At 56.2% G+C, this 13,318-nt stretch overlaps 1 protein-coding gene across 2 annotated transcripts in view; it reads left to right on the top strand.

Annotated features, from left to right (window-relative positions):
• WDR72 (WD repeat domain 72) overlaps positions 1-7,377 on the top strand; it is a 395,476-nt gene extending 388,099 nt beyond the window's left edge. For both annotated transcript variants that reach the window (XM_074837440.1, XM_074837444.1), the window contains 2 exons: positions 6,659-6,723; positions 7,311-7,377. In XM_074837440.1, coding sequence (XP_074693541.1) covers positions 6,659-6,723; positions 7,311-7,325 — 80 coding nt within the window. In that variant the 3' untranslated portion in view covers positions 7,326-7,377. The remainder of the gene's footprint in view (positions 1-6,658; positions 6,724-7,310) is intronic.
• The last annotated feature ends 5,941 nt before the right edge of the window (positions 7,378-13,318 follow it).

The following is a 13,318-nucleotide window of genomic DNA, read 5'->3' as shown; positions in this document are numbered from 1 at the left end:
GATTAGAAGGAGCAATCAGATTTCCATTTGTTCAGAGCAAAGGTGGAAGAAATTTCTATACTTAGATGTAGTAACAAGCTGCTTTCCATTGTATTCAATGGGCAAAACCATGCTCAAAAAGAGCTGGAGCATCTCCCGTTGCATGTCACCCACCTGCAGAGCAAGACAGGAGAGAAGGTTGCATTTCCCAGAAGGTGTTTCAGCTTGGACACTATCACATCGCTCCTTCGAAAAATGAATGTAATCAAGCTCCTTATTCAAGCCAAACTCCAAGCATAGCTCCACCTAAGTGCAAAGGGAGTAAGGATTCAAAACCTGGTCCAAGATGAGCCAAACATCTCTTTATTTGCCTGTTGTCTTATCTCCTACTGAGTAAGCATGGGCAACACTAGGGAAACGATGTCATTCATAAAGTGGATTGATGTCCTTGAAGCTGTTCAGCTCCTTCTTGAGGAAAATGCACAACCTGTGTCTTAGACTCAGATGGATTCACTCACTTGTGGAATTTATCCCTTGATACCATTGTCTGACACAGGCTTTTCTTCACACACACATCTGCAGACAGCAATTTCCTATTACAGATGCTGCCCATCACCTCCATGTTCTTTTCTTCCACTCACAAGGAATTCAGATGTAGGCACTTCAGAGCAAACTGGGACAGCCAAGGGAGTCTGGCCCCAGCTTGCCTGTGGTTTAGCACAGACCCAGAGGAAAGGCCTCACGGAGAGAGCAGAGTCTGGCCAGCAATCCCGGCCAGGACACTGTGACCCAGGCCAAAGGCATGCTGCACGACAGAGCCCTTTTCTCCAGGCTCCGTTTTCCTGGTGCTCCCTAGCAGCGCTCTGCACAGACAGAATGGAGAGCGATGTTAATGACGAGGGCAGTGCCTGTAGGGAGGTGGGGTGGCTGAAACCTCTAAAACTTCAGCCCAGAGCAGCATGTATCCTTCCAGGCAGATGGGAGCTGTTGTTGTCAGATGCACTGTGCAAGGGCAAGCGGGAAAATGGAAAATGAAGGGAGTGTGAGCTGCTGGGCGTTTCAAGCTCTGCCTTGCCAGGCAATGTCTGCTTGCTCCTCCATGGCTGGAGCAGATGAGTTGGGCCTCTGGGAGCTCTCTGAAGAGCCTGCGTTGGCCCCACATGCTATGATGCACTCTCCGGTGAAGTCTATAAAGGAGAAAACGGAGAAGATGGAGACATCTGCTGGGAAGCTGTCAGGTTTATTAGATACATGCGAGTTTGGGGACGGAGCAGCAAGAGGATCTCAAGGAATCTGAGCTCAAAGAAATAAAGGCAACTTCAAAAGGCACAAGCAGACCAGCAGAATCACTTAACAACAGTTTTTTGCTGGCAATACAATTGAAAACACCTGAGAATCAAATCGGGATTCAGCCTATCCCCCTGCCTGGAATTGCAGCTGCTATTGATTCTGGGCGCTAGATCTTAGGAAAGCTCCTCTGTAAACTCCTGACACTGGCCATTACAAGCGATCCCAGATGTGGAAGGATTTATGGGATCCCCACACTTTAAAATATGCACAGATTAAAGACTGTGCTAATTCTAAAGCTAGAGGGAGATAGCACTCGCACCTCCTCTGCTCCCCTCAGTGCCAGGGTGTCACAGCAGTGGCCTGGGGACCACGGAGCCATGGCAGCTCATGGAGTGCGCCGAGGTGTCCACGAATGGGGACTGGGAAAAACACGTTTATAAATGCTCTATCACAATCCATGTGAAATGGCTTAGCGTCTCTGTCAAGAAATCTGGTGCAAATCACAGGTCACCTGCAGTTAATAGTCCTTACACAGGAGAGTGTTTTCTCATGACTTGAACTACCTCGCCATAGCACAGAGGAAGGACGGGCAGCCCTTCGTCGCCTGCTGGAGGATCCTGGATGCTGTAACCCACTGGAGCTCCTAAATGCCCCGCATCAGCGTTGCAACTTTTCCTTTCAATTTCATCCCACAACTCCTGTCCAGGGATCCCATGGCAGAAATGGGGAGCCTGAGGGATGGAAACACTATCTGGAGCCTTTGTAAAGCAAAAAAGCAACCTGGTCCACCTTCCACCCAGCCCAGTGCCCCTAATTCCAGGGAAACAGTCTGCATTGACTCAAGTCGGGATGAAATCAGCTCCTTCATGCTGCCAGAATAAATGACGCTGTTGGCAGTGTCAAATACCAGGCCAGCTGCGTCCAGAGAAGGCAGCTTTTCTTCTGTGGCAAAAGGCAGGAGTGTATCTCCTCGCTGTGTATACCTGTGAGTATCGCTGCAAAGAGCAGCATCACTAAAGGCAGGGCGATGTCATATAATTTCCTAGTTATTTGTCTTTAACAAAACAGTATGCTTTAAAGTAAAGAAATTGAAATCTACCTGATGGGAAAGCTGGGTGTGCAGCCGTTTGGTGGGGTTTGATTTTAGACAGTGAATACAGCAAAGCTAGCTGCCAGCTTGTGTTCACACACATCTCCGAATTGTCTCTGAGGTCTCAAAACTAATGATCGATGTGTTGTCTGTTGTGGTAAACAGACATTTTTAAAAGATTCCTGCTTCATAGTCCACAGAAGAATTTGATTTCCATGCCTATTAAATAATGATGGATTTTATGACAGCAAATGTAAAATCTATCATGTGACTGGGATTAACTTTTGCTGATAATCCAATATCTGACCCTATAGCAAAGTAACTAGTGCTTCGTGTCTCTGGTGCAGCATCCACCCCCCTTTTGTAGCCTGGGCTTGGGGCAGTCTCCCGGGCTGGATCCTCCGTTCCCCCCCAGACCTTACCAGACTGCTGCCAGCTTATCCCAGGCAAGGGAGAGCAAGGGAGCGCAAAGATACACCAACATCCCCTGCGTTTCTAAACAACTGGGAGATGAGAGTGGGAGGGAAGCCACCCAGATTTGCAGGATCATTTCAGAATATCATTTCCTATTCTCATGTGTATTTTAACATAGGGATTGATGTTAAGTCCCTGTGAGTGCTCAGCTACTGACAGCTCGCAGTTATTCCCATACTTTCTTGACACACAGCACAATATCTTATCGTGGCACACTCTGCACTTGGGCAGGGGGTTGTCGCGTGGGGCTGTGAGCCCTGGCTGTGCGGTGGCACACAGTGCCTGCCCGAGCCGGGTACCAAAATACCAGGGCACTCTTCCTTAGAGGGGAACTTCACTTTTTGCTAGCAGGTGAGAGGCAGAATCAGAATAACTAACAGATACTATAAGCTTCTTATTAACAAATTAAGAGAGCTCAAAAAACAGAAAGGCCTCTTCCCAAGGCCTGCTGCTTTATGTGAGTGGCACAGCTGCCACACAAATGCTTTAAAACTGCCAGATCAAGCCCTGACTGAGCTGTTTAAAGCCCCACAGACCCCTGCACCACTCTGAGTGACGTTTGCTTTTGCTTCTACAGCCTCTAAGGTGAATACCTTGTAAAACTGCTACAGCCAAGGGTATCAAACAGCTGCTCAAGCCCTTCAGAAAAAGCAAAGCTCTGCAATCATTAACAAATGCTTGTGATGTGCTACCATGTTGAAAAACTACTCCCCTTCAGCAGCAAATGATAAGTATATGAAACAAGAAAATCTATCAAATGTATCCAATGCCGATGTCATGAGGGGTATATAATCTGTCCTCAAAATGAAGGCCATGGGGTTCTCTTGCTAGATACCATCCCACTGGAATGATAAACGTTGTGGGCTTGCATGAGGCAGAGGAGCCAGTTCCCACTGAAAGAGAGTGGAAGCTCATTCTTCACTGCCTTGATCCCAAGTCAAGAATCTCTCTCTCTCTGAATAGATGTGAAATCTGCTCCAGGCAGAGCAGCCTCGGTGTAGGGTGATGTGGGCAGAGACCATCTCTGAGTTGGGGCACAGTGTTAGCATCCTCCTAGCCAGAGCAGAGCTGTGTCTCTGCCTCAGCTTAGCTTCTTAGCACAACCAAACCAAGTAGGTCATCAGGGAGGCTCTCAGAAATGAGTCAAATGTGACAAGACCCCCCTTTTGGACCGACCCAGCTTCCCTGAGGGAGAAAGGGGCAGGGAATGGGATGCTCAGATTGCCCCAGCCACTTCTGGGGCAAACATTTACTTTAGATTAAGTGGCATGTAAAGGAAAGAGGAGCCCTCTCTGGCTGGCTGCTAGGGTTGATAGTTAAATATTTATAATGTCCAAATTAGCATAGTGAAAGCTCAATTCATCAATTTGTTCTGGTGTGTTTGTAAGAAGGGGAGGGGGTGTCAGGCACCCCGCAGGAGATGCAGCCATGGGTGGGTAGGGCATGCATGCTGCCTCCATCACGGATCCAGAGCACAGCTCCCTGCTGCCACTGAGACTTGTTGCCCTGGCTTACCCTTTTGGCGGGGTCAGGGAGGAGGCCGGCTGTGAGGATCCCTCCTCTCCCCCAAACCCACCTGCCCGGGGGGCAGCCCCAGGCCACCAGAGAGGCTGCAGGCAGCAGCCTGGCCAGGCAGCGCCAGCCCGGGGCTGCCCGTGCAGGGGCCGAGGAGGGTGTGAGCTGCCCTGGAAGGGTTAAGGCTTTTCAGGCCGAAATCCCCCAACAGAAGGCAGGGTCAGCCTCAGAGCTGAAATCTAAGTGCTAATGACTGATGCCCTTCACCCCTCCGCTGCCTCCAAAGGCGAGTGCCCTGGATGAGCCGGGGCCGGAGAGCATTTAACATTTGAACTTCTTCTCGTCTGCGAGGCAGCAGGCCGTTGTGCGCGGGGTCGCTGACCCCCAGCCCCGCTCCCCCCAGCCCCTCAGCTGCCTCCCAGCCCCTAATTGAATGACAGATGGTCAGCGGCAGGGAGAGGGCAGGAGCAGGGCCCCACGCCCCCGGCGCTCCTGCCCACGCAGCCCCCGCGCCAGCCGCCCCCGAGGCTGCCCGGCACCTCGGCCCTGCAGCCGCACACCTGGGGGAGAAGGGGCAGCGGGCAGGGGTGGGTGTGGGGTGCTGCAGGGGGGCACCCTGGGGCCAGGGGCAGCCCTTGCCAGCCCAACCCCGGCTCCTTATCAGTCCTTCCCAACCCTCTGACACGCAAAACATCGCTAAATTCACGGAGACCTGGCCGGTACAGAGTGGCTGAGGCCTCCTGCTGCTCCTGGTAGTGCCAGGGCCGGGGAAGGCGAGGAGCTGGGCTGAGCTGCTGGGCCTCCGTCAGACATGGGGCAGCCACAGGGAGCCTGGGCAGGGGAGGCAGCGCTGTGGCCAGCCCCTTCCCCTGTCTGCATCCCCAGGAGCTGCTCTGTCCCCCACCCCGCCTCAGGCTGAGGGTGCCGGACACGTCCTGCCCTGGGTGGAGGATGCCACAGGTGACGAGGGGCCTTACTGCAACCGCAAAGGGGACTGTGGAAATGGTGTTTGGTGGGGCCAGAGCCTGTCCCTGCCTCCTGCCCGCAGCGCTGCCGGCTTCCTTCCAGACAAAGCTGGGGAGGCCGGGGTGGGCCCTGTGGGTGCCGGGGCTGTGCCGCCCAGCCGCCAAGCGCAGCCCCCGCTGCAGCCCGCTGTCCCTTTAACAGAGAGCCGTGATTCCCACAATTACTGGGATTACAAGGAAAGGGTTATCGATTTGCAGCCTGCACTGTGTGATCAGCGCCCGGGCGGCCCCCCCGGCCCACCTCTCCTACTGTAAGCACGAAACCATTTATAAATGTTTTATTTCACTGATCGCCTCACCCTTGCTGCATAATAATAACCCCAGCAGCATGGCGATATATTCTCTCCACTCCCCCTTTCCCCGCGCCCACAGCCTGCAAAAGGCACCAACGTGATATGCAGCAGCCCCTGATTTGTGTGTATGTTTTAATTACCACCGGAGAAACCTGTACACAAGCATAAAAAAGGGTGAGGGAAAGGGAGAGCAGGCCCAGACGGCAGAGGCAATGGCAGCCTAATGCACCGCTGGCTGACAGCGACTTCCGCTCAGGCACCTTCTCCAGATCGAACCCTTCGATTGTAACTGAAACAATTTGCATACTGATTCCTCTCATAGCCTCCCGATCCATAACCAGCCAGGCAGCTATTCAAATGCAAGTAGCATCCCTAAATGCAAGGCTAGACTGACCAAAATGCGCTGTCCAACAAGCAGAAGGAGAAGAAAAAAACCCTTGATTATTATTTCTATTTTTGTTCCTTTTAACCTTTAAAAGATTTAGCTGGAAGCTGTTTGTTTATGACTGGGGATGTAAGGGAGAGAATTGATCCTGGACTGGACTTAAAGATGGAGCAAAATGGGGCGCTGGAGAGATTTTTGGTTGTCTTTTTTTTTTTTTTTCTTTTTCCTATTTTTATTTTTACCTAAGCCACAAACTGAGGCTCTTTGGGGGGAAAGAGGGTCTGTCCTCTCTCCCACCCCCTTCCTCTGCCAAAACCACCTCAGCTCCTGCAGACCCAGGGAATACACAAATTACTGCCTGTGCCTCTGCTTCTGGTGCATGTTGGGCTGATGAAGAACGTGTAATTCTGGCTGTAAATTCTTGCGTTTAAGTTGGTCCAATAAAAGATCTCTCCTACACCTTGTGAGGGTTTGGTGCTTTATTTTTTAACGGGACTGGTGTGGCAGCCGTGGCGGTTGCCTTTTTTTCTTCTTCTTTTTCTTCTTCTCGTTCTCATTTGCAGTTATGCAGGTAGATTTTTTTTATTTTTATTTTTTCTCCTCCTAGGGGGCAACTCCAGGAGGCGAGCCCGCAACGGATGCCCGTCCCGGCGGCGTGAGGCGGACGGCGGGGTAAGCGTGCCCGGCGGGGCACGGGGCGGGCACGGAGCGGGCGGAGGGCCGCGCCGGCGGGGCGGGGCGGGGCGCGCAGCGGCCGCGGGTGCGCAGCGGCCGCAGGCGGGCGGGCGGCGGCGCGGGGGCCGGGCGGGGGCCGGGCGGCGCCCGCAGCCTCCCCCGCGCCCGCGGAGCGGGGTGCGCGCAGGCGGGCGAGCGAGCCTCGTCCGGCGCCTCCGCTCCCGCGGAACCGCGGTCGCTCCCGCTGCGCGGGGCCGGGCGTGGGGCCGCGCGGAGCCGGCTCCTACGCCGGCCCCGGCCGCCCCTCCAGCCCCGTGTCTCCGACCGCGCCCGCTCCGCCGCCGCGCAGCCCGGCGCAGGCTGCGGCCGCAGCCCGCCGCGCGTCCAAGGCGAGAGCGGTCCCGGAGCTCTGCCAGCCTCCATGTTTGGGGCTGTTCCTTGCTAAATTCACCGTGAATGTCCCCGAAATCGATCCCGACAATTTCTGCTAATAAGGGCCCCGCTTTTATGTTAGTTCGGACAGAGAGCGGTACCACGGCTGTTGCGGGGCCGGGGGAATCGATTGCGGGCTGGTTTCTCCGCAGGTTCGTGCGCTGTAGAGACCAGTCGCACGGATGCCTGAGCGTGTGTCTGCCGGGTCGCTGTACGCAGGGATAAATGATGGGGAGACGCAGATATTTGATTATTTAGCGACAGCTAAGGGAGAGCTTTTAGGATGCCGTGGAGCTGGCTGGCTCCTCGTCTCTCTAAAATACCCGTTTGCCTCGGGCTACGACCTGTTATTTGACCTTTAGACACCCCCGAATATAGCAGAGTTTTCCTTTCAAAACAGTAATAAACCGAAGTGGTGGGATGACGGAGCGGAGCCGAGCCGAGCCCGGGCCCCGGGCTGGCCGCGGGGCGCTCAGCCCTCCCGCGGGTGCGGGAGCGGGGGCGGCTTTCGGGCGGGGACCGGGGGTGAGCCCAGGGTGACACGCGTTCATTTTGATTTCATTTGAAGACATTTGATGGTTGTAGATCTTTCTCTGGTTTGTTGCATCACCACAGCTCACCCCTTAAAACAGTAATTCAAGATGTAAGTAAAAGTGTTTTCATTTTTATTGATCCTGCTAACATCTTTCATTACCCAACACGTAACCACAACAAATGATTGCTCATTTGATACGGAGAATTTTATCGACGCTCTCTCTCCGGCCGGGGCGCGCATCCTAAATCCCGGCGGCGTTAAGAGCGGAGAGGCGCGGTGCTGCGCGGCTGCGGAGCGGGGAGGGCGGGCGGGCGCTGCCCGAGCCCCGCGGGCCCCTGCCCGGCCACAGTCCCCTGCCCTCCGGCCCGCGGCCGCGGTGCCCATCCGCGGGGCCAGGACCGCCGCCCCCGCCGAAAAGCGGGGAGTAACCCGGGGCGGGGGGCGGCACGGTCCCCGCCTGCGCCGGGCCCGACGGGGCGCGCAGGGCCGGGCCCGGGGCCGCGGAGGGCTGAGGCTGCCCGCGGGGGCTGCGCGGCCGCTCGCCGCCCCTGCCCGCTGGTTTCCTTCCACCGCAGAGACCCAACAAGTAGCGGGAGGCGAAGCGGCCGCTCCGCCGGCCCCGGCCCCGGCCCCGCCTCGGCGTCGGGAGCGCTGGCGAGCCAGGCTGTCCTCTCGCTCTCTTTTTCTTTTTCCCCTTCTTTTTTCAGTAAAGGAAACAAATATTCTTTTTAAAGGGGTATTTTGCTTAAAAAAATACAGATCAACAAACCTTTGGGGTTAACAAGGGTTGCCAAGCGATTTCAAACAGCAGATCCTGTTTCATTTACACGATCCCTTTCGGCTAACGGCGTGAAAGGTTTTTCAGCCATCAAACAAATGCTACTATTTTAACTCTCTTCGAGAATATTATTTTTGTCCTTAATACTAGAATGGAAGGCAAGCTGATGAGGGAGAGGCTCGAAGAATTGGTTTCGATGCAAGAGACCTACAGTGAAATTAAACTAGGTGGATTCTTTATTAAATGATTTTCGGTCTTCTGTGGTTTTATGAAAATAAAAGGCAGCACTTTGTCATTTTTAACAATGTAAGTAGCCAATAAATCTAATTTTCACATTGATTTCTGTAGGAATTAAGTGATATCTACACTATCTGCTGTGAATTGTTTTTGGAAACAAGTGCGGCTTTCTCCTGGTGGGAAGCTGGTTTTAAAAATAATAATTACAAAAAATGTTTTCAAAAAAATACTGCTTAAAGACAGCGGCTTTTTAAGGCACGAAAAAATTTTGTCTGTGAGATTGACAGTGCATATCTGAGACGGCATCCAGACAAAGAGTTTTATAAAACGCGTAAAGACAGGCACAGGGCGGTATAGTACGGGAAACGTCTAATGGGAGTTAATTACAGAGGGGAACAGCTTAGGAGCCCTCGGTCTGGCGTCCGGGGAAGGGGGGGAAAAGGTGAGCGGCTGTATTCGCTCCCACATGTAAGTAATAAAGACCTCAGCTCAGAAACGCGGGGCGCGCAGCCCTGCCTGATTAAAACGTGTCCCTGCCCTCATTGATAGCTCAGGGCCACGTGCTGCCTGCGCGGGCAGGAGCCCTTCCCGGGCCGCTGGCGGGGCACCACCCCCGAGCGCCCGGCGGGGACTTCCAACAGCGCCTTTCCCCGAACAATAAACCCGGTGAGCAGCGTTCACCCCAGCGCTGCTGGTTTATCTCCACCGTGGCACCGTCCGCGGGCGCATGGAGCGCAGGAGCGCACGCTCCCGGCTGTCCCGCAGTCCCGCGGGGGGAGCTCTGCTCCGGGGGCACCAGGCGTGTCCGTGGGGGCCCCTCCCGGGGCCGGCCCCTGCGGGCGGCAGGTACTGCCCCGCCAACAGCCGCTCCGCGGGCGGGAAGGCTCGGCCCGGCCCCGCGTGTCCAGGACACGTCGTGGGCGACGGCTCCAGGCGCTGTGCGCTCCCCGGGGAGGAGGAGCGGGGGGGGCTCTCTCCCTCCCTCCCTCCCTCCAGTTACCCTTAACTCTGCCCCGGCGGAGCAGCGGGGCCGCCCGGGTCGCGGGGGAGGCCCTCGCACCCCGCGGGGTGTTTCCCAGGGCATCCTCGCAGGATCCGAAGCGCGGGGGTGCAGACCGCCGCGGCCGTCACCGCGTGGATCACGCGTGGACTGCGCGTGGATCACAGATCCCCCCCCGGGGCCGGGGTGTCGCCCCGGCGGGGGGCAGCGCCGGGCCGGTCCCAGCCTGCCTCCGGGGAGGCGGCAGTGTAGAGTTCAAACGCATCAAACTATCAGAAGTCATTTATCCGGTTTCATAAATAATGTCCTTATTATCTCCAGCCCCCTTAATTCATGCTCCTGTCCGCTTGATTGCGGGGTTTCAGCAGATAAAAAGTTTATAAGTTGGTCGGGTTCTTGTTTTCCTTTTTCCATCATTAACATCATTAATATAAGCTATCAATAACCCTGTCGTTTGGAGCATAGCTTCACAGTATTGATCTGCGCAGCTATTCATCTCTGCCATAGAAGACACGGAATAATTTTCGCATTACAGTAGCTTGGATTTGCTTTTAATTCATATTTAAAGCTGCAACTGGCTCTGTGGAGCTCTCTGCGAAAGACTAGAGGCGCCTAATTAATAATAAGTTAGAAACGAAGGAAGGCACCAGCGGATAAATAATTAATACAGACATCTCTGTCTCTTTGAATATTGCTACTTTAAAAATTTAGACTTACCAGGGCCATACTGTAAGTCTGCAAGTTATATTGAGGAGATGATTTAAGAAAGCTATTTTTTTTCCTGAAATACAATGCTAAATTATTTACGGTGTTTTGCAATCTTCCATAAGTCCCTTCATTAACAAGCGCTGCGGTTTGCTGCGGGGGGTGCGGGAGAGCGCGGCTGCGAAGAGGGACCGCGGCGGCCCGGCCGGGGCAGCGCCTGCAGCCCGCGGGGCTCCCTCGGTGCCCGCTCCCGGCCCCGCGGCCCCGCCCGGGCAGGACCCGCTCCGGGGGGCGCCCGGGGGGGGAGAGGGGGAGCCCCGCGCCCTCGGGCGGGCAGCAGGGGCTCTTGGCAGGCCGGGAGCAAGCCCGGCCACCGCGCTGCCACCGCCCGGGCTGCCCGCGGCTGCTCTCGGGCAGGAGCCCGGCTCGGGGCGGGGGGGGCTGCGAGGGGAGCCGGGACCCCCCCCATCACGGCGGGCGCCCGCTGCGAGCCCCCGCCGCTCCCGCCCCGCCGCAGCTTCCCCTGAAAGCCGGGCCCTCCCCCGCCTGCCCCGGCCGGTGCAGCCCTCTTTTCTCTGCCTGCCCCCGACAGATGTATCTGTTTTTGTCACCAAGCAAGTTTCCAAGAAGCTCGACAGGGGAAAGTCTGGAAAAGTTAATCCCCGCCGGCAGCTGTTGGCTTTGGGAGCCTTCGAGCGTCACCTTTGACACGCTCCCCCGTGCGAGGGGACCCGGGTGCCGCAAGCTGTCACCGCGCAGGAGGCGCGGGAGAGCCGCGCAGGGACGGGAGGGCGCGGACGGCGGCAGCGCACACACACGCGATTTCAAAAATCATTTACAAATGTTAAAGGGGAAAATCATAATAAAAATTAACACACACCCCGCCTCTGTCCGGTCCGCTCCAGCGTCTTGGGATCGCTGCCCGGGCCGCGCCGCCCCGTCCGGGCGGGCCCCGATGCCCGCGCGGTGCCTGCTGGCGTCAGGCGGGGGGTGACGGCCGTTCCGCGGGGTCATTATCTCGGATTTTAAAAGCACACACACGCAACGCAATTCAAACAAGCAAAGTTGCGTTTTAAGTCCGCTCCGAGTATCTGCTGATCAAATAAAGACTTAAGGGCGGTAACGATTATTCTGTTAAATATATGGTACTTGACTGCACAAGCAGTAATTGATTAGCGCGCCGAAATGATCTCTCTCCTGCGCTCCCCCCTGCGCCGGCGGGGCGGGGGGACCGTGCCGGGCTCCGCGCCGAGGGGAGCTCATGGCCGGGCACCCCCGACGGCCGGGAGCGGTGTGCCGGCCTCGCCTTCCCCGTCCCGGGCCCCTGCGAGCCCATGGCGGGGTCCCGGGGCACCCTGCGGCCGCGCCGGGCCCGGGCGCCGTCGGGGAACCGCGGCACTGCCGCTCCTGCGCGGGCCTCCGCGCCGGCGGCTTTTGCGCGCCAGGGCCGCTTCGTCGTGGGGATGCCCCCGAAAAGTAACGGGAATAAAAATTTTAGAAAGAAAAGATGCACGTAGGACTGGGGGGAGGTGGGTGCGAATCTGCGGCCACTCTTTTCTGAGGTTAGAAATTGAACCCCGGCAGAGCCCGGCGTGTCACAGGACTCTCCAAATTATTTGGTGTTGGTTTTACTCTCCTTTCTTGAAGAAAAAATTGGTGCTGTAATTGCGTACAAACTCGACAGAGTACCTTATATTCGCTGTGATGTTTGCTTTGGTAACTAATCGCTAAACGCGTGGAGATGAAATATTTTTAATTAAACTGTAAATTGTATACAGATATTGATAATGAAGAAGCTGACAACGTTTCGATTAGATCCGTGACATCACCTCGCGTTGGCCTGGGAAACAATCACAGCCGTTCACTTCGGCCTCGAAATGCTCTCGATAATTTTGTTTTATTTTATCCTAAACATTTCCTGAGATCACCAATTTGGTTTCAGGTCTATTTTTTCTTCTTTCACAGATACACCTTTCCCTACCTATCCCTCGCTTTAAGAAATGGAGACGCTGTTAGCGCTAGCATTACAAATATTCGGGGAGATGCGGAAGCGTTTAGGGATGGGGAAGTGACTGGAGAGGCAGGAATCGTGCGGCATCTGGACGTACTTTTTAGCGCAAAATAAAATATGGAGGAGCGCCGTGCACCCAGGGAAAACGGACAGAGGTGAGTAATGGATGTCTTTCGGAGACGTGGTCCAACGGCGCTGAGTTCTTACAAATATGTGTGTGTGTCTGTTAATTGCCGGAAATAAATAAACCCGCTGTGGAAATTCTGAATTTATAGGGGAAAAAAAGCTCATGACAATCGCTTCCAGGGCCGTACACGCAACATGCTTCGCAGATAGTTGTCGTGATTTTGAAAGTTTCCTGCGAGCCTGCCCGACGTCTGGGGCTGGTTTTAGCTCATCGTCCGCACACACACACACAGACTGTGCACACCCAGCCACGCACACGGACGGCAGCCCCCGCGCCGGGCTCCCAGGGCACGGTCCCCCGTGAGCACCCCACGGGCGACCGCTACATACCGCGGTGCCGGGGCGAGAGGCAGGCGGCGGGAGGCAGCGGGTGCCGCCCGCTCACCTCCGGGGCTCGCCGCGGCGCGGGGGTGCGAGGAGGCCGGGCCAGGCGGGGCCGGGCGGCGGGCACGGTCCCCACGCCCGCACCCTGCGGGGACACACACGCCCCCTCGTCCCCGCAGGCGTTGTGTCGGGGGCAGCCAGGGCGGGAGCGGGGCCAGGCCCGGCTCCGGCGGCGGCGCTCCCGGCCGAGGCCCCTCCGAGCCCCCCGTTTCGGCCGCTGCTGCCGTACTCGGGGCTCAAAGCGCGGGGCGAGGGGTCCGGCTGCCTCCCGGCGCCGGTGCGGCAGCGGGTCCCCACGGGCTCCCGAGCGGTGCGCTCCCCCTC

The sequence above is a fragment of the Strix aluco genome, chromosome 12, assembly GCF_031877795.1.
Source record: "Strix aluco isolate bStrAlu1 chromosome 12, bStrAlu1.hap1, whole genome shotgun sequence".
NCBI classification, from domain to species: domain Eukaryota; kingdom Metazoa; phylum Chordata; class Aves; order Strigiformes; family Strigidae; genus Strix; species Strix aluco.
The sequence above is the reverse complement of the archived record's forward strand: the minus strand, read 5'-3'. Positions and strand labels throughout refer to the sequence as shown.